The sequence below is a fragment of the Pholis gunnellus genome (assembly GCF_910591455.1).
Source record: "Pholis gunnellus genome assembly, chromosome: 20".
Taxonomy (NCBI): domain Eukaryota; kingdom Metazoa; phylum Chordata; class Actinopteri; order Perciformes; family Pholidae; genus Pholis; species Pholis gunnellus.
The window spans coordinates 9,405,550-9,425,069 of NC_136547.1; the positions used below are offsets into that span (position 1 = coordinate 9,405,550).

At 43.0% G+C, this 19,520-nt stretch overlaps 1 protein-coding gene across 1 annotated transcript in view; it reads left to right on the forward strand.

Moving 5' to 3' along the window:
- Positions 1 to 14,466, forward strand: part of fam49bb (family with sequence similarity 49 member Bb) — a 29,363-nt gene extending 14,897 nt beyond the window's left edge. The window contains exons 3-12 of the mRNA XM_079181836.1: positions 1,619 to 1,701; positions 2,795 to 2,916; positions 3,807 to 3,912; positions 7,243 to 7,382; positions 8,817 to 8,894; positions 10,891 to 11,007; positions 11,104 to 11,183; positions 11,270 to 11,396; positions 12,080 to 12,150; positions 13,740 to 14,466. Of these exons, the coding sequence (XP_079037962.1) occupies positions 1,629 to 1,701; positions 2,795 to 2,916; positions 3,807 to 3,912; positions 7,243 to 7,382; positions 8,817 to 8,894; positions 10,891 to 11,007; positions 11,104 to 11,183; positions 11,270 to 11,396; positions 12,080 to 12,150; positions 13,740 to 13,803 (978 nt within the window). The 5' untranslated portion in view covers positions 1,619 to 1,628 and the 3' untranslated portion in view covers positions 13,804 to 14,466. The remainder of the gene's footprint in view (positions 1 to 1,618; positions 1,702 to 2,794; positions 2,917 to 3,806; positions 3,913 to 7,242; positions 7,383 to 8,816; positions 8,895 to 10,890; positions 11,008 to 11,103; positions 11,184 to 11,269; positions 11,397 to 12,079; positions 12,151 to 13,739) is intronic.
- The last annotated feature ends 5,054 nt before the right edge of the window (positions 14,467 to 19,520 follow it).

Genomic DNA, 19,520 nt, shown 5'->3' on the forward strand with positions numbered 1-19,520 from the left:
GACCACCGGAGCAGTAGAGCTGAGGCTGCCACCTCTCGTCGCTCACATCACAGCTGAGGTGTACGCCGAGTACAGATGTGCCTCAGCGGGGAAGCTGTGGATGTGACGGTAAAGTCACAGCGTGACTGCCGAAGCTTGAACACACCAATCATCCTCTTCTTTAACCTGCAAGTCCCCTGAAGCCACCGTCTCATTTACAACACGAGTATAAACTAGTGATAAAGCACTGTTGTTGGGCTAATAACGCAGCCACTATCAGCATAGGTCGACCTTAACGGTAATGCAATTTAGTTTAAAGTTTTTAAACTGGGCAGGGAGGAGTTATTTTTGTTCATACAGCCGCTGTGAAGCGGAGGTTTGTTGGTTACTCATTTGTGAGTGAAAGTCCACAAGACTGCAGTGTTGTTACAAAGCAGTTCAGACTCTGCTTTGGTTTTGGTGCTTCTCCCTGCGTACGCTCCTATCTATTGACTAGTTAAGTGTTTTGATAACCGAGGAATTGCATTTATCAAGAAGTCAGTCTCTCTAGTATAAAGATTTGTCAGATGAAATGATTGAAGACGCCACTTTGAGCTTCAACAGTTCTTTTGTTATTGATTTATCGGTTGATTTGTTTTTTAATTAATAGTTTTGTCTACAAATTGTGAAAATAAAGAAGAACGCAACATTGCATGTCTTTATATTCTTTGTTTCAGCTGACCACCAGTCTAAGACAACAGAATAGTGATTTCACTCACATTTGTCAAAGAAAAGCAGCAAATTCTCACATTTGAAAGGTAGAAAGTCTACCTTTTCAATCTAAAAAGAATTCGATTGAATTATCAATTATCTCAATCTTTTTAGCTTTATAATCAATAATGTTTGGCCGTCTGACTCATTTTCCTAGACTTACATATATTCCAACATGACTCATGGAATGGAATGCATGTGTTTATTATGATATTATATTCTTTAGACTTCTGCACAGACTCTCTGTGCTCTTGTAATTAATTTAAGTTGCTGTACCACATGTACATGTACACATGTATGTGTTTATTTTACTAAAGCATATTCAACATCGATGTTATGTTTCAGCTCCTACGACAAAGACCCTGCGTTGCAGTTTGTTATTTCAATGCACACAAGGTCGAATTCACAAACTCCAGACTTCATAAACGGGTCCTCTTAACGTTTCTGCATGACAACTTCCTTTTACAACCGTTTAATTGGACGTGTCCTGTTATGTGTTATGTTGCTTGCTTCACGTGTAGATCTGATTGTGTGTGATTTCCCTGCGGTGGCTTGTGAAATGGATTACTTTGCATACAACTGCCTGTAAATGCTCATGATTTCTGGGAAGAAACTTAACAAAGCAGAAAAACGTATCTCAGCGTTTCTATTTTTGGGGGGACTTTGTCTTGTGACATCTGGTTTGGCCGTGGCACAGGAAACACACATGGGGGGGCGTGGGGGTCCAAGGGGAGCGCCGGTGTCTGAGCGGCGGGCACATCTGGGGCACCGCTGGGTCCACACAGGCACCAGAGCAGTGGAGCACAGCAGGAGCGAGGTGTCTCACCACCTGCTGCCTTCACTGCTGCATTCCTCCATTAACTGATCCCGTCTCTCTCGTCCTCTGCAGGTATCGTAACATGGGGAACCTACTGAAAGTCTTGACTTGCACAGATCTGGAACAAGAGCCCAATTTTTTCCTGGATTTTGAAAGTGAGTCTTTTTCAAGTGATTGCTCCCTCCTCCTGATATCGATCACATGAATATCTTACCATAACATTATCAACTCTGAAACTCTTAAGTCTTTTCACCCGCTCTTATCTTTAACGCTATGTTCTTCCCAGCGGCAAGAGAATCAAATCTACCACTAGAGCTTCTGCACTTTCCATCAACCTGCCTCTTCCATGTTGGAATGTGAGCAGAATATCAATCAGGGCAGAGTTGCAGCAGAGCCCCCTCCTCAAATATAAAGCACTGAAGTTCAGCTGCTGCATAGCCTAAGGCCCCTCAACACGGCTTGATCCTGCACTGAAGTGTTCTCACACTTGGCAAACCCAGAGACTCAGTCATACCTTTTTGAGAAAACAATGCCTCATACAGCTCGCGCTGTTTCTAGGTGATTTTGTATGAAAAGAACATCGCAATTAAAAATTCAACAAGTACCTCTTTTGCGCAACACTCAATATTGTAACGTTTTCTCTCAATTTACCACATTCTCAGCATTTTATTTTCATTTTCAGAATGCTGTTACACCCTGAAATCATACCTCATGGAGGCTCACATCAAATATATAAATGATGATTTTAAAATCTATCATTTATGATAAATTACAAAGCAAAATAATAAAAATACCGCATGAAGTAAAAAGACTAGACTGCTGTCGATATGAGCTTTGTTTTAGATCCTTCTTCTGCAGGCCAGCAGGAGTTTGCAGTCATCGCACTTGGCAAGGTGTTCTTGCTTCAGGTGGTGGGAAAGGTTCATCGTGTTCTTCATTGCCACATCTCTAACCAAAATATAAAATAAAAAAAAGACCTCTGAAAGTGAACCTTGCTGTGCAGAGAGAGCATAGCTCTTTTTTCATCTGTCTTCTCTTGTCTTGCTCCATTTTCTTCCTCTTTCCAGCGTCAAAACTAAACGCTGGAAAGATTATTTCAGTGAACTCTAATTTGCATAATTAAAAGTTGCCTATTAGACATTCTATTAGGCTTTGCAAGAGTTCCTAGAGCTGCTTTTTACTGTATTATTGAGCCCAGTGTGAATATGGATTTAGTTCCGGTCACATTCGCCCTGTTGTCCTTTGCAGATGCCCAGCCCACAGACGCAGAGCGAGAAGTGTGGGAGCAGGTCGACGTGGTGCTGAAGGACGCTAAGGGGATCCTGGACGAGCTGCAGGCGTACAAAGGAGCAGGGCAGGAGATCAGAGAGGTACACCTGATACAAACATCCACCTCCGACCGACGGGACACAGAGCTGCGGCACAGTTAGGACAGACCGCTGTGCCGAAAAGGCATTGAAGGGATGCTGCTTTAGGTCATGGGGAGATTTTAAGGGCCTTTATTTAGAGTTACGATTTTTATCAGTCATTTCTTTATTGATTGCATCTCTCCTCTTGGCCTTATCACCCACTGAGTCAGTAGATCTTTCTTGGTTTAACAAAGAAGTAAAGAAAAGTCGGCCTCAGTCTGTTTTAAGCTCTGGCCTATAGAAAACATTTTGCATTTAATTTCTGTAGAATAATTGACATCCCATTTTTGGTTTCACACAGACCTACAGTCAGGGTTCAGTCACATGCCTTCTGCAGCCTCAAAAATCAGCAGATTATTAAACTTTTCAGAGTGAACATTTGTTTCCAACTTCTTTATCTGAAAAAGACGTCTCTTTTGAAAAAAGAACTCTCATATACGGACAGTTAAACAACAATACAGCAGAACCAAAGATGTCAACTTTTTTTATTGCTTATCATAACTGGCGCCTACATTACCCACAATGCAACCTAACTGCAGACAATTCGGTCGGATATTTAGGTGTCTTATGTTTGTAGCGGCTAATGTAGCCTTGAACCACTCGCCTCGAGAGATATGAGGTCTAAGAAACTCTCTAACTCCACACCCCCCAGACTTTGTGTTGCTCCTTCTGGAGCCACAAAAGGTTTCATACAAGTTTTCCCCACATATGCAGCAGTACTCTCCAGACTTTGATGTGTCAAATCGGTGCAGTCCTCCCAGATATGTCACTGCACACAGTTATGGGTGCCTTAAATGGTATCTAATGTAAGATTTAAACTAAAAGTCTTTTTTTGGTGTTTGTATTTCCAGGCGATCCAGAATCCAAGCGATGAGGCGTTACAGGAGCAGGCGTGGGCGGCCGTGGTTCCCCTTGTGGGGAGACTGAAGAAGTTCTATCAGTTCTCCCAGAGATTAGGTACGATTCTGTCTCTTCTGCTCCTAAAGGGAACCTTTGTTATGTAGGACGGTTTCTAGTGGAACAAGCTCAGGTGTCCTGTGAGGATTTTCCTCAAACAGATGCAACGTCATGTGTGACGCGAGATCCAAATGTGCAATAACTGGAGCTGTCAACAGTTTTTAGTGCAGTTTATCATTTTAAGCACAAAGTCACAGACGTTAAACCACGAAGGTCGAAAGCGGACGTCCGATATGTAGAAGGTCTTTTCAAAGTGGTGTCACACAGGCACAACCTCCATACATGACCTTAATTGTTTGCATGTGCATCTGCAATATTGACTGCTGAGCTGCAAAAGTCAACAGACATGCGACACACACACACACACACACACACACACACGCACATAATGCACCCCATCCTTATATAAACATGCTTTGAAAACCCCCACAGTCGTGCATTTCTCAACATGCTGCTTGCGCTGCACTGTGCACTGACCTCTGTAGGAGGGGGCTATAGGTTGTTTAATTAGCATGGATACAGGGGGGGATGGGGGGAGTAGGCTTACTGCTCCCTGATCTTCTTATGACCCTGAGGCGGAGGGCGTTGGGGGATGGAGGAGCAGAGCCTTGATGCCCTCAACCCCGTAATCCCAGTGGCGGTGGAGAAGGTAGTCAATGGGAGCAGTGGGCGGCAGAAGCCCGGCGATGGCTGTTATGTAACGCCCCCTCTCAGCCTTGGCCACTGCTCTATTTTGCTGCCTTGACTTTAGGCTTCGGGGGCCGTGATGGGCGTCCGCGTCCTGTCCTACAGGCCGGTGGGTCTGCAGAGCACCACTACCAAGCACGGAAGACGTTATGGAGGGAAGATTATGCAATTGGCTTTGCATTTGAATTGAACAGACAGGTTTTTCCTGCTCCAACTACTAGTTCTTGCATTGCACATAATGCGACATAAAAAATATACATTTTGTAGCTACAAAACAACCTAAAATCCAAGGTGTGATCCTCATATTGCTTTTTTTGTCAGTCAAACCCCCTCAGTATTGATTTTACAGCACTATAAAACAGAATAGCTACAACATTTTGACTTAAATGGTTGTCTTGTATTAATAGTGTGGGTTTGTATATCCTAAGTTAATTAATTTTGTATATCACAGGACTGGGACAGATTTATCCTGCTCCAACTACTAGTTTGCTGACAGAAAAGCACTTATTTTCTGGCTATATGCCTCCCTAGAATCGAAGGTGAAATCCTAATATTGCGTATTTTGTCCAACCAATAGTCATAAACCTAAAATATTCACTTTACAGGAATATGAAACAGAGAAAAGCAGCAAAATGATCATATTTTAGAAGTGGAAACATGTCGACATTGCAACAATGACATTTTTGCTTGATTAATGAAAACTAGTCAGTTATGTAAGGGACAGTTTTCTCGCTCCATCTATTTCTTGCATGGACAACATTGTTGACGGAACAATATAAATGTTCTAGCTGCAGCCCCACAGTTGATGATCAAGATTAAAGTTTTTTTTTTTTCACTGTTATTGACTGAAACTGATCTGATTTAGAGTCAGTCTGGTCCGGCAGACATTGTAGACCAGACTAAAGTCCCGCCATGCTCTGACCCTCCCCTCTCGGCGAGTAAAGCGCCTACATGCCCGCATTCTGCTCGCCTGCTCTGCCGTGACCTGATGAGATCAGACATCCCCCCCCCCCCGCTGCCCCGCCCCGCCCCTCACCGACTTCCCGACATACTAGAGTGGCTCGTTTCTGAAGGCCTGAAAGCAGCTCCATCTTAACTTCTGTTTTGACTGGGACCGAGAGCGGCGGGGGTTAAAAGAAACTGCACCACTAAGGCCATTTTTAATCAGCCGCTTCGCTGCAAACGCTGGCCCCAGCAGATGGGAGTCGTTACCGGATGGCAAACGTGCTCAATTTACTGCACTGCACTGCCAGCGATCTGTCCGTCTCCTACAAGTCCCCTCACGATTATCTTAAGTAGACCGCGCTCTGAATCTGCTCTTTTATGTTGACATGCTCATCGTCATATGTAATCAACAAGAATTATAAAGTACACTTTGGAAAAATCCACACAAAGCGCTCATTTGGTCCCACGCAGGCTCATTGCGTCGGATGTCGAGCTCGTCTGGGTTATGTCATTATCGAAGCCTCTCTACAGCGTCTAGACTGAATTCTGAACACCGTCTGAGTCTATAAATAAAAATTCCCTCTGGGCTTTCAAGGGTTTCTATTATTTTCTTCTTTTTTTTTTACGTGAACAAGACATGTTTGTATGAGGATATTACTTGTGTGGAAGTCATTTCCCTGCTGGTGCTCCTCATGCATGCTTCATTATCGGTCTGTGGGTATGCTACGTCGATGCATGGCACAGGCTTTGTGTTTACTTATTGTCAAAACAATGAGTGTAATCCTGCTTGAGTGGAATCTCGTTCACCCACTCCCCCTCCCCCCCCCCATTTTGTGGCAATGAGATAATTAGTCCCCCATGTCTCATCTGCATCTGAGCAGGAAAGCCTCTCTGCCCCCCCCCCCCCCTCTCAGACTGGCACTGGGCCCTGGGCAGTTTGGACACCACCGCTGCCCCATTATCTGTCTCCATCCTAATCAGGCTGCTTCAGCTGGCGGACGCAGTACGCCGATCACACATCTAACTGCGTTATGATCCACTTTAGGAGCTGTGCTTCGGCCTCGTCCATCGTACACGTAGAAAAAGATCTCTCTGTTGCTCCTCCTCACTTTTTCTCTATCAGAATCATTTTATATAGATACACAGCAGACCTGGATTTAAAGCAGTTTTAGTCTTTAGGATAGGAGCACTTTGGTGGGACGACTTCTGTTTTAACTGTCCAACACACTGACTACAATATTGACAGATGCAATCTATGCCAAATAATTATGCATTTTGGCTGCACGGTATTATTTTAATTATCGATTTAAACGGTTTACATAAAATGGATAAAAAATGCATTACATGACATGTTGTGTAAGTTGTTTTCTTCAAGACATTTTCTTGTTCCTGCCTTCCAGTTGTGATATTTTGCTGCTATAAATCAATGATGAAGTGCAGTATTTCCTCTTTCCTTTGACTCTTTGCATGTAGAGCTGATACTTCAGCTTTTCACTGGGTGCTTGAACGATAAAATATCATCATTCACTCACTGATGACCCGGAAGACTTTAACACACATCAGCCAGGTTTACGGTTCATCCCGGTCCTTAGAGAATGAACCATATATATCTTTCACAAAAAGGTTCAAATGTTTCTGTGGCCGCCCTCTTGACAGCGCTGCACCTCTAACACCGATCTCTCTCTCGTTGGTTCACAGAGGCGGCGCTGCACAGCCTGCTGGGAGCTCTGACCAGCGAGACTTACGACGACCCCACGCAGCACCTGGAGCGGGAGCAGGCGCTGGCCAAGCAGTTCGCGGAGATCCTGCACTTCACACTGCGCTTTGATGAGCTTAAAGTACGAGCATCTCTTTCTCAGACATATCCCAAGTCTCTCTCTCTCCTTTTTTAAACCCCAAACTCACCTTTTGGATGTTGATATGAACTCTGTACTGTTCTCCTGTGATACAAACCAGACCTCTTAGTCGGACTACAAGCTGCTGATGCCCTCGAATTGATTTTAGCTCTGCAATTTTAAACTGCAGCCGGTGAGCGCGTGATTAGCATTTAATTAGAATCCTGATACTGCTCTGCTGTTTATAATACGGTGGACGTCGGTGAAATGGCTAATAAGGCTTATAGCGGGGAAAGAGGGCTGCGAATCGTTGTTGTCCTGAGTCGAGTTCTGCATAATGTAGCAGGTTTCTTAGAAATGCTGGAGGGAGGGGAACTTGAAGAACCCCGAAAACACCAGGAATGAAGCGCGGGTGACGGTCGAATGCCCATTGTCAAAAACATAATTGTGTGAGCACTCATCTGGTTAGACAGTGGCTGAACTGGTTCCCTTTCACCCTCGCTCTTCAGACAGAAAAACCTAAAAAAAAACACCCCGACACCCCCAGGCGATTTGCTCCGACGTCCCAATTAGTGCCCACTACTCAGGCTGGCAAGATAAAAAACATGAAGGTAGGGGGTGCAAGGTGGCATGCCAGGCCTATTCATCAATCTTTCACACCCATACGCGGGCTTCTGACCTAGTTAAAGTGTCTGTGTGGCGTGCGGCCCCTCCCTGACGAAGAAGCCTGTCTCTCCCGGTGCACACAGTGGACACAGACTGAGTACCAGTCTATTGTAGCGGGATTAGCCTGCTGCCAGTGCAGCTTTGAATGTGACAGGCTCATACAGGAATGAGGATAATTAACCACATGATGAGCTCTCACTGGTGGTGACGTGTGAAAGAAGCTCTCTGGTTGGCCGGCTTCTGTTTGAGTTTCAGTTTGGCTTCGCGGTGAAACCAGATCATTCATATTTGTGTAGGAAGTTAACTGACTCCTGTCATTTTTATCTGAGGCTGTAACTTTGAATAACAGGCCTACATTTGTCCCCTCCGTAATGAGACCATTTATACCTTTTTGTCAGCTTCATAATTGTTGACCCCCTTGTCACAAACTATAAGGATGCACAGCCCGACTGCAGCAGCAAAATAACCAAATTGTTCCTGACAGGATGAGCGGGGATGTGGATGTAAAAGGGGGATGAGTGTCAGAGGATTCAAATCCAGTTCAGCAAATAAATCTGTAATTGTATCCGTGTCCCTTTCATGGGATTTTATTTTTTTTACCCCTAAAGCTATGTTTCTGCCTTGTTGGCTAAAGCATTGTGTCATGGCGATGGAAGTGTTTGATCCAGAAGTGAATGTCCTGCTGCAGGCGGTGCCACCCACAGACACGGAGAGAAACTCTGTCTCTCTATTAAGATGCTTTTCTGTTTTGTCTGTCTGTTTTTATTGCAGATGACAAATCCTGCCATTCAGAATGACTTCAGCTACTACAGGAGAACCCTGAGCCGGATGCGGATCAACAACGTACCGGTGAGCACATTACGTCCTCCTCATCTCTGGGCGACTATAATCGATGTTTGTGTAACAACGGATCATTGGATTGACTCCTTGCATGTGAGAAGTAGTTGTGAAATTGACAGAATTATCACCCAACGTGATAAACAGCGGTAGCATTTACGTCAGCTATCATTAGGTTCCGCAGAGACGACTGAGTTTATTTTAATAGAATAATGTATAATAAATAGTGCATTTCAGTGTTCAAGCAGTCTGTAATTTCGTATTCCTTTTTAATGTTTCCACGGCGTTGGCCCTGATCCAATGCATAAATGTGCGTCATCGTGATTCGTCTGTACTCAGACCCGATATTGATTGAAGCCATCAGTTCTCATTAGAATCCCAGCTCAGTTCAGAATGCAGGAGCGATGAAGGAAGTTTGCAGACTGTTAGAGCCCCCAGGAGTCAGGAAGAGTGAGGCAGGGAGCGTCTCGCAACAGGAAGTCGGAGCCCCGCGGGGAGTTTGAAGCACAAAGTGTCGGGCAGCGGCGCGTGGCGCCAGTAACTGATCCCAAATCAGTGGCGTGGCCCAAACCCTCTAGAGATGAAACGCCTAAATCCAGGTCAATACAGTAGATGAAACCCAAGACAATAAAACCCCTAACAGTCCTCAGTGTTTCAGATTCATGCATTTAAATTGAGAATGTCGTTACTACCAATGCATGTAGCGCTGGTAATGCAAGATGACATCACCAAAACTGTCAGTTACGAGCTCGTCCTTATGTCTTCATGTTTATAGCTCGACATCTATAAGGTCTGATCTAAAAGGCAAATTAGCGACCCCCTCAGTTAATGTATTATTTGTGTTTTTAAGTGCCATAAAACTGAAGCAGCTCACTCAATACCATTTAAGTGGATGTTCCCTGTATTTATTACGGACAATAGCTTTCATATGAAACTCAAGGACACAACCACTCTCCTCATGCATGCTGCACTTCAGATATACCTCTTCATTCAGCAGCTCCAGAGACTTTAATGCAGGAATCAGTGGGATTTCAGTGTTTCTGTCTGTGCAGAACGAACGGCTCTTAGTTTTGACCGTCTCACGGGAGGTTTCATTCTCCAAACCAGAGTGTGCCATTAGGCAAATGGGCCCAGACAAGTTGTCGTTAGGACCTGTCACTGCTGGGAGAGGCTCAGGCTGCCGTCCTCTCCTCGCACAGTCGCCGCTCAGACGACTGAATCATTCAGACATCTGAGATGAAACATATCTGTCCCCGTGGTAACAAAGTCTTTGAGCTGGTGTGTCATCATTTGTTGAAACATAAATTGGTTTGAATTTTTTGGGGGGGATTATTCATATTCTGTCAGTGTTCTCACGGAGAGAAACAAACAAAAAAGGCAGGAAATGATCTTATTATTTAAATATGTAGACAAATTTAGAACCGGCTGTTCAAGAGACACCTTGTTCTTTGTAACCCGGCAGGTGTTTTCAATGTCTCGCTCAGCCTGAAACTATAAAGCAGCAGGATCTGTTAGTCAGCTGGGAAACCAGGAGGAGCAGCAGGGCTCGCTGATGCAGTTTATGTCAGTATTTCTCAGTTATGATTTTATTTAATTCAATTCCTTTTAATGTGCGATCTATCGGGGCTGCGTGACAACGACGAGCGGGACGCCAGACAAAACATCCAATATTTCCAGATGTTTCATGCTTCCTTAAGAGGTTTCAAATAAGATTAGCTCATTATCTATTTTAATAACAAAACAACAGCTTTTTAAAAAGCTTTTCTCCAGCAGTTCAGACATGTCACTCATCTGTTTAATCTAAAGATATCAATCCACACTCTCACAAAGCCTATCCTTCAGCTCACCAGGATGGATGCTTTAATGGTGTTTTTCACGTGTGTATTTGGAGTCGGACACAAGAGTCCTCTGACGTCTCTGTTCTGTTGCTGACCCTGACCTTTGACCTGAGGAGATGCAAGAAAGAAAGAAAGGAGTTTTACCGTTATTGTCTTTTAATGATTTTCAGGCGGAGGGTGAGAATGAAGTCAACAATGAACTGGCCAATCGGATATCTCTGTTCTACGCAGACGCCACGCCCATGCTGAAAGCATTAAGTGACGGCACAACAAAGTTTGTATCAGAGGTGAGACTCGCGGAAGGAAGCAGTGAACACTTTGAAGAGATATGTGAAAGCATCCTCTCATTTCTTTTTCTGTCTTTTTTTTAATTTTTCTTACAGAACAAGAACCTGCCCATCGAGAACACAACAGTCTGCTTAAGCACGATGGCGAGTGTGTGTAAAGTGATGTTGGAAACACCGTAAGTGACTCACTGCATCGCTAAGAGCCGCTGCAGTTCTCCTTCTTTACGTTCTTGTGTTTAATTCCTGCTTTGTGTCCTTTCAGGGAGTACCGCAGCCGGTTCGCCAGTGAGGAGACGGTGTCTTTCTGCCTCCGGGTGATGGTCGGGGTCATCATCCTGTACGACTACGTCCATCCTGTCGGAGCTTTTGCAAAGTCCTCCAAAATCGACGTGAGTACAGTCATGTTCAGTGAAGACGTATTCAAAACCTTATTTAAGTAAAAGTATGTACATTTTATCAGCAAAATGTACTTGAAATTATGGAAAGTACTCATTGTGCAGTAAAATGTTCCCTCAGTGTTTTATTATCGTGTATATGATGTTTGTGGATTAATGTTACCGCTGCATTAATGTGTATGTTTAAGGTTGTGCTAATTATAAACTCCTTTATGTTCTGTTGGGTAGTTTAATCAGTGCGTCTTATTCAATAAGAGCATTATATGTTTGCAGCGTCTTCCACTAAAAAGTTAAATAGTGCTCATGTACAACTCTGTGCTTTCATATGAGTGAAAGAGGCCCATCGGGAGGGCTTTTAAACACTTTATTTAGCTTTAGAAAAACATTATAATTCATAATTATCATCATTTATAGGTGTTAACTGGATAGGAAGGCTATGAAAAAATTGTAATCTGGAAAGTACCTACAATTTAGTTAAGCAGAAATAACTATTTGCAGTTGATGTAGTGGAGTAGAAGTATAAAGTAGCATCAAATGGAAATACTCAAGTAAAGAACAATAACCTCAGATGTGTACTTTATTACAGTACTGGAGTAAATTTACCACCACATGTTGGCTCCACTATACCACTTCTCAGCTCGCTACATAAAGCTAACTCCGTGTTTCTTCCTCCGCAGATGAAAGGCTGCATCAAAGTCCTCAAAGATCAGCCTCCGAACAGCGTGGAAGGCCTTCTCAACGCTCTCAGGTAAGCTCGTGTTGAAGTCAGCCCAGCATGTAATGTGATTGGAGCAACAGTCGCGGCTTTCATTGAGAAGGGAGCAGGCTGCTCACGCTGTGAGTTGAATGATATCGGTGCCTGTTCATGAGCAGCAGACAGACCGCTCGGTTTATTTCCCTCCCCCGGCCGTTGGCACAGTCGGTGACTCATTCTCTACACGGTCCAGCCGGGATTCAGTCAGCTGTGAGCGCTCTGTGCCAGATCCGGGTTGGGTGTCGAAGCCTCTCCATGAAAGACCAACTACATCTGACGCCTCGTCCCCCTATGCAGTCTCCCAAATATCCCCCCTTCCCCCCCCCCCGCCTCGCCTAACGCTCACAGCTGCTGGAGATGACGGGGTCATTTCTGCGGTGACCTCGCATCTGTATCTCTCTCTGTGTTTCGGGGCCCGCCGGCGTTACCCGGTCGCATGACGTCACTCGCATGCAGAAGTGGCCAGATTTCATCTCTGATCTGACAGAGGATGACAACATTTTGTAGCTGTACGCAGCGGTGGAAAGTAATTAAGTAAATGTATTCAAGTTGTGTACTTGAATAAATATAACTTACTCATGTATCTTTTAATGATACTTTATACTTCTTATGAAAGTGGAATATTGTTCTTTTTACACCGCTACAGCTGTAGTTGCCCAGACTAAGATTTTACATGAAATAAATATAAGATCATAAAATACTTAGTTATAGATCGGCCATACAACAATGTGATAAGTAGAGAATGGGCTCTTAGAAACATCGTATCAGTGTGGAAACAGTTTCCAAAAAAAACCCTCAAAAATGGTGCCATTTGCTATATAATCACGTGACAAGACGTTACAGTAGACTGTGGCTGGTTTAGCCGCAAAATATGTAAAGATTGACAAGATGAGCACATCTGCAAGACGAGCGAGCAGTCATGCCTTTCAAACGTAATAGTGTCAGTAACTAGTGCCCCGTCATAATAGCGCGCACTGGGGCCAGTCAGAATTATATTATGCAACTGGGGATAATCATTTTGCTTAAATGGGTCCATTATTGAAGGAGAGCGCTGCAGACTGCAGCCGCTAAACATGCCGCAGTGTAATCGCTCGGAGCAATTCTTCATCGTCGATGTACGTCCAACAGTGCTTGTTTTTGCCACAGACCGACTCGGATTGTTATTATAAATGTCTGACAACATCCCTAAAGAGAAATAAGCATTTCTCTTACTTTTGCCTTGATCCCGTCTGTTTGTTATTGCGTTCGAACAGAAGTCTCGTTCTGAGATCTCGCGTCACATCCTCGTTGTCGAAATCCGCAGAAAATTCAGCCAAGATGTTGAAGAACTTTTAGAAAACACTAAGCAACACTTCCTGTAGTCCAACACATCAAACTATGACAAAACCCGGCGCTCTGCTCTCCTCTCGTTGTCTTCCTGCAACAAGTCGCGTGACACAAACCGACCGCATCGAGCGAAAGGTGACGAAAGATGTTTTATTTCTCTGTGGGGTTCTTTCCATAATGTTTTCAACATCTGTATCCTTCGTCCACCTCTGGATGAGATCACTGATGTGTTTTTTTTTGTTTTTTCTCACCTGCAGGTACACAACCAAGCATCTGAATGACGAATCAACCAACAAGACTATCAAGAGCATGCTGCAGTAGACTGAGCTGCTACAAACTGCTTGCCTCACACACCCTGCTGGGGGGAGACGCCACTCTCCTGACTGATGTCGGTGCACAGAATGTTTTTGTTGCTTTTCTTTTAGTTGATAATGGAAAAAGAGCTACAGCTCCGCCCTCTTTTTTTTATATAATGCAAAATGCTACTGCCATTATGAACGTCTTTTTCTGTGCCAAAAAGATGTTGCTGGGATGTGATGTTTTCGATGAAAGGCCATGCGACAATGGCAGCTAATGAAAGCATTGTGGTGTTTTAAAACTTGTTTTTCCCTCTATAAGGGACGGGAGTGCTTTGACTTGAAAATTTAAAAGAGAGAGATATATATAGAGAAGTATATATTATTTTTGTTTGATTCGTTATTTAATATTACATCCTCTGCATGATAAAAATGATGTCTTTTCCTTCTATTTAAAGAAACTAATGGTTCAGTTTAATTTGTCTGCTCAGTTGTGCATTATTACATGTTTTGTTATTGAAATGGTACCTGTCAAAATGAGATTCAAGAGTACTGGTTTTATATTTTTTATAGGTTTTAATTTGTGCATATGTCCTCTTTTTTTCATAGTTGTGTCGTATTTTTCATTTGAAAACTTTAAACTGTGACGTGTGCAAAATCAAATTAAATTGGGAGTGTGTACTGTAAATGGACAGTATGTTATGGCTGGAGAAATTAAAAGGAGAACTCTTGTTTTCTACAACCCGTGTTGTCAGGTTTGATCTCTTATCTCATATCGTCGTCTGCGAGTAGCTGAGAGGAAGTTTGGTGGGGTTTTTTTTTCTCGTGAAAAGCAGTGAAATACAGTTTCTCATGCTCAACCGCTAGACAGGAGTGAGGAAAGATGTTTTAGATCTCACAGCTTGATGAAATGTACACAGCGACACACACGGAGGCAGTTCATTTTCTTTTGAAATGACCTCGTATACTAGAAACAGTTATGCATCTTCTTTAAGCTCGTACTCGGCACCAACGAGCAGAGAGACGCCATAGTTCAGCATTTAGCAATTAGAGAGGCCGATATTTCCCTCAGGAGTTGGTTGAGACCGGAAACAGGTTTTCATAGTTTATCGAACCGGGCTAGCGGTTTCCTCTCTTTTCCAGTCTTTATGCTAAGCTAAGCTAAGCTAACCGTCTGCTGGCTCTGGGTTAATATTTACCGCACAAACATGAAAGCGGTATCAACACTCTGTAAGAAAGCGATTGAAGTGTGTTTCTCAAAATGTAGAACGATTCTATTCAGCAGTAATCAGTCAACCTTAAGATAGATTAGTATCATGACGGATAAATTGAAAACAGGATTGTTTTTTCTTTTAGATTAAGAAAAATACATTGAAGAATTTGTTGCTGATACATATTTCCTGAATGTGCTTCTTATCTGTTCTACTTTTCTCACCACTGTCTACTAGTTGAAGGCTCCTTAAGAAACATAGCTGCATGAGGTCGATGACCAGTGGTCCTGTTTCTTTCATCAAAAGGGCTTTTCTGAATCTATTATTCTATTCTTTTCTTTTACTCTCTTCCTTAGTAAGACAAAACAGAAATATCCTTTCAGTTTTCAGTCCACTAACCTCTCTGTTTTTTTGGGGGGGTTTTTTCTCCTGCTTTCAGTCGTGCTTTAGAGGGAGAAGGGGGCTACTCTTGGGTGGGCACTGCAGCAATATCAGCAATGCGTTGGAGAACTTCTCAGGGTCAAAGACAGAGAGGCAGCAGAGTGTGGATGGGTGTGTCCTCTGCAGCATCACTGCACTGACATGGGAAAGGAAGGAGACAGGAGGGAGGGAGGAAATAAAGTGGTTTAATCTTGGGTGGGTTTTAAAGTCCTTGAGGGAAAGAGTGGTAAAATATGAGAAAGTGCTGCCTCCTTAGCTTCTTTTTTTTTTCAATCGATGAATGCAGCTTAAATGTGGTTGTAGACGATGCAACACTCACAGAAAAAAAGTCAGCCTGTTATTCAGCGTGACTACTTCTTAGTGGGCAGCGGTAACCTTGTTCTGATCTCCCACCGTGACCCTCGATGCAGAAGCTCAGTGATGCAGCTCTGATATCCAGATGAGTGAAACCTTTCTCAGGGAGGGCTGTTGTGTTGAATCTAACTAACATCAAGTCGACCTGTTTAGATTCTCCACACCTAAAGATTTGACTGTTTGGAGGCGTGTCTGCAGACAAAAAGCTCTTAAAAACATTGTGATCAAAGTCAAAACGTACACCAAACCTCCACTTTACACCGAGATGGTGTAACGGATCAATACTGAAAGATCCAAAGAGGTGGATTAACATCTGTGAATATCGTGAACAAAATTAATTTTACTCTCGACTGTCCTTTATATCGTGATTATCTAATTTACATTCACGTCCAATGCTCTTCATATTTGTATGAGATCAATACATTGTGCTGTTAGGTGCCGGTAGGGATGCATAATGTGAAGAAGGTGGACACTCTGCACATCCGACCCCATTAAGGTGCAGATGTAGGACAAACAGCATACAAAAGCAGATAAAAGAGCGGCACAAGCAAAAAAAAGTATGAAAAAATGAATTAACAAAGAAGCTGATGGACGAGCTGTTCTTGATGTTATTAATTTGGAGTTATTTGTGGTAAGAGAGAGACAGCCAGTCATTTTATTCTACTTCAAGTTGAATCAGCTGTTTTTATTTTATTGGATTTTGAGATATGTTCATAGAAAACAGAGAGTTATTCATCTCATTCAATGCAGATACATGACATTTATTTTAACATGTTCAATTTATGCCCAAACCACGCATGAAACGTTCTGCAATGAGCCTTTTTGTATTTCTTTTCCCTTTTGGCACCTGCATTTGTGCACAAATGGAGCATAGTTCAAATGTGTTTTTTAGTTTTTACACAATGACCCATTAGGGAGGCTGATTCTTAAAAGGTTACCGTGTGTTCCTGTGCATATTAATCATGGCACGTTCATACTCATTAAACCATTCAGTGACCCCTAGTGCTCTATGTGGAAGCATTTGGATTTGTTATGTCGCTCCGCTCAGGTTTTCCCTTAATTTGACACCTGTCTGTGTGTATATATATTTTTTTCTCTTTTTAAAAGCCCCAATAACAAAATAAATTTGTGTTTGATTCAGCGTCAGTAGAAAACAAGGCAATGCTGGATAATTTCTCTTATGCTTCCCCAAACAAACGGTCCGCTGTAACTTCCAGGCAGGGGCCCCTAACAGAGGAACATAACAGCCGTAAGAGGACGTCGAGGTGTCAGAGGAAGTAAATTATCATGTTGGTAACACCTCACAAATAATATCTCTCTCTCTCATGACCCTGATTGATCCGAGGGCTTTAGGGCAGCTGTCGCCTCGGTTAACGATGTGTAAAAGTCTACAGCATTTCAGGGTGTGACACAAAGAATGAAAGAAATTGAAGAGATGGAAATGGTTTGACATTTATCTATTTATTTCTTAGGACAAATATGCCCCATTTACCATAATAAGGGCTTTTTTTTAAACACACACTGAGTTTGACTGATGTGTTGACAGTTTGACATTTGGACTATTACAGTATGTGCCACAGTGAACTCTGGCATAACTGTCGGTTATTTCTGAGTAAAGAGTTTCTTCTTTTATTCCAGGGAAAACCCCCAGCAGCCTGAGAACTGTGTTCTGTCCATAAACCACAAGGCCCCAACACATTGCTCATCTGTCTCTTGGGTGAGACAAGTTCACTTTTCTGAGAAAGACAACGGCTATCCTCTGAGACCACCCTGCCACCCTCTCAACCACCCCTCCGCACACAAACACACTGTCACAGATGTAGACCCCCCCCCCCCCCCCCCCCCAGAAATCCCACTTCCTTCTGCACGTTGCTTTAATCGGGGGAGTCTTAGTTAATCAGTCGTGTCAAAACATTAACGGCTCATTGAGGATCACTTTTCATGCCAGCAAAACTGAACCAAGAGTGCTGTAATCTCTGTCAGTTGGGCAGATAGCATTCTTTTTTTGGGCAAAGCGTCGCTGCTCAATCAGGAACTAAGCGTCGGTGAAAGTATTGCTACACATCAGCGAGAGGGCACAAGTTCCTCTAAAATACTGTCAAAGAAAGTGTTACAGTTTTACACCAAGAAAAATGTGCTTTTTGTCTTAGTGAACTTCTGCTCGTGAACGTCCTGTAACACATTGAAAAACAGCCAATCTATATTGAGATTTAGAGTTCAGACACATGAGGAGGACAGACTGTGCAAAGGTCTCTGGCACATTAAGGTACATTCAGGTTTAAAGTTTGTTGATACTAAAATAAAACAGAACACTTTGCCTTTATTTCAGTTTTTATATACCATACTACATACATATTACATGCATTATTCATGAAGACTGTACTATAACATTTTTATGACTTTTTTTATGGCAAGGGAAAAGCATGCTCACTTGGGTTTGAGATCATGTGACTGACTTGGCCATTGAAGAATATTCCATTCCTTTGCCTTGAGAAGCTCTTGGGTTGTGTTCACAGTATGTTTTAGGTCATTATCCATCTGCACTGTGAAGCGCCGTCCAATCAGTTTTGTAGCATCAGGCTGAATCTGAGCAGATAGTTTAGCCTTAAACACCTCAGAACTCATCCTGCTGCTTCTATCAGCTGTGACATCACCAATAAACACCAGTGACCCGGCTCCATTGGCAGCCATTCATGCCCATGCCATAGACCTGCCTCCACCATGTAAGACAGATGATGTGCTTTGGATCATGATCCGTTCCTTTCCTTCTCCACACCTTTCTCTTCCCATCACTCTGGTACAAGGTAATCTTGGTTTCATCTGACCAAAGAATCTTTTTCCCAAATCTGGTCGGTCTTTTTCAGATGTTTTCTGGTAAAGTCTAATCGGGCCTTCCTGTTCTTCAGTGTTACCAGAGGTTTGCACCTTGTTGTAAACCTTCTGTATTGAGATTCTTGAAGGCGTCTGTTGATTGTAGACTTCGACAATTACGCGTCTACTTCCTCCAGAGTGTTCTTGACTTCGGTATATGTTATGAAGGTTTTTATCCTCACCTAGGATAGACTTCTGCGATAATCCACTTAATGTGTTCCGTTTCCTTCTGAGCCTTTTAGTGTTGGTTAGCTTGCCAGTGCATTCCTTCTTTTTAAGAATGTTTATTTGGCCAATCCTAATGTTTCTGCTATCTGACTGTTTGTTACGTTTTTTCAACCTAATAATGGCCTCCTTCACTTGCTTACTTTTTTTCGACATACTATACTTTCATTTTTTCTGACTTTCGTTTTAATGATTTGTGTCGACATGCTATACTGTCGCTCAGAGGTAGAGCTGGTCGTACTTCAATCAGAAGACGGGCTGTTCAATTCTGTGTCGATGTGTCCTTGGGCTAGACACTAGACCAATTTGGCCTGAAATTTGTGCCATTGGTGTGTGAATGGGTGTGAATGATTAACTAACCTTTTTTGACATACTATGCTATACATTTTTTCATGACATACTATGCTAGTCTCTGTGCTTTCTCGCCTTGCAGGTTTCCATTCCTCATGGTTTTGCCTGCTGCCGTGGCCCTGCTTGAGACCCACTACTACCATTATTATTTGTCATATTTCTAGTAGTACTGCTTTCATTATCATTCTATTATAGCCACTGCTGCTGTTATCATTAGTAGCTATCCTTTTTCTGTCATTATCATTGCTGCTACTGCTGCTCTCATATGTATCATTTCTGCCACATGCAT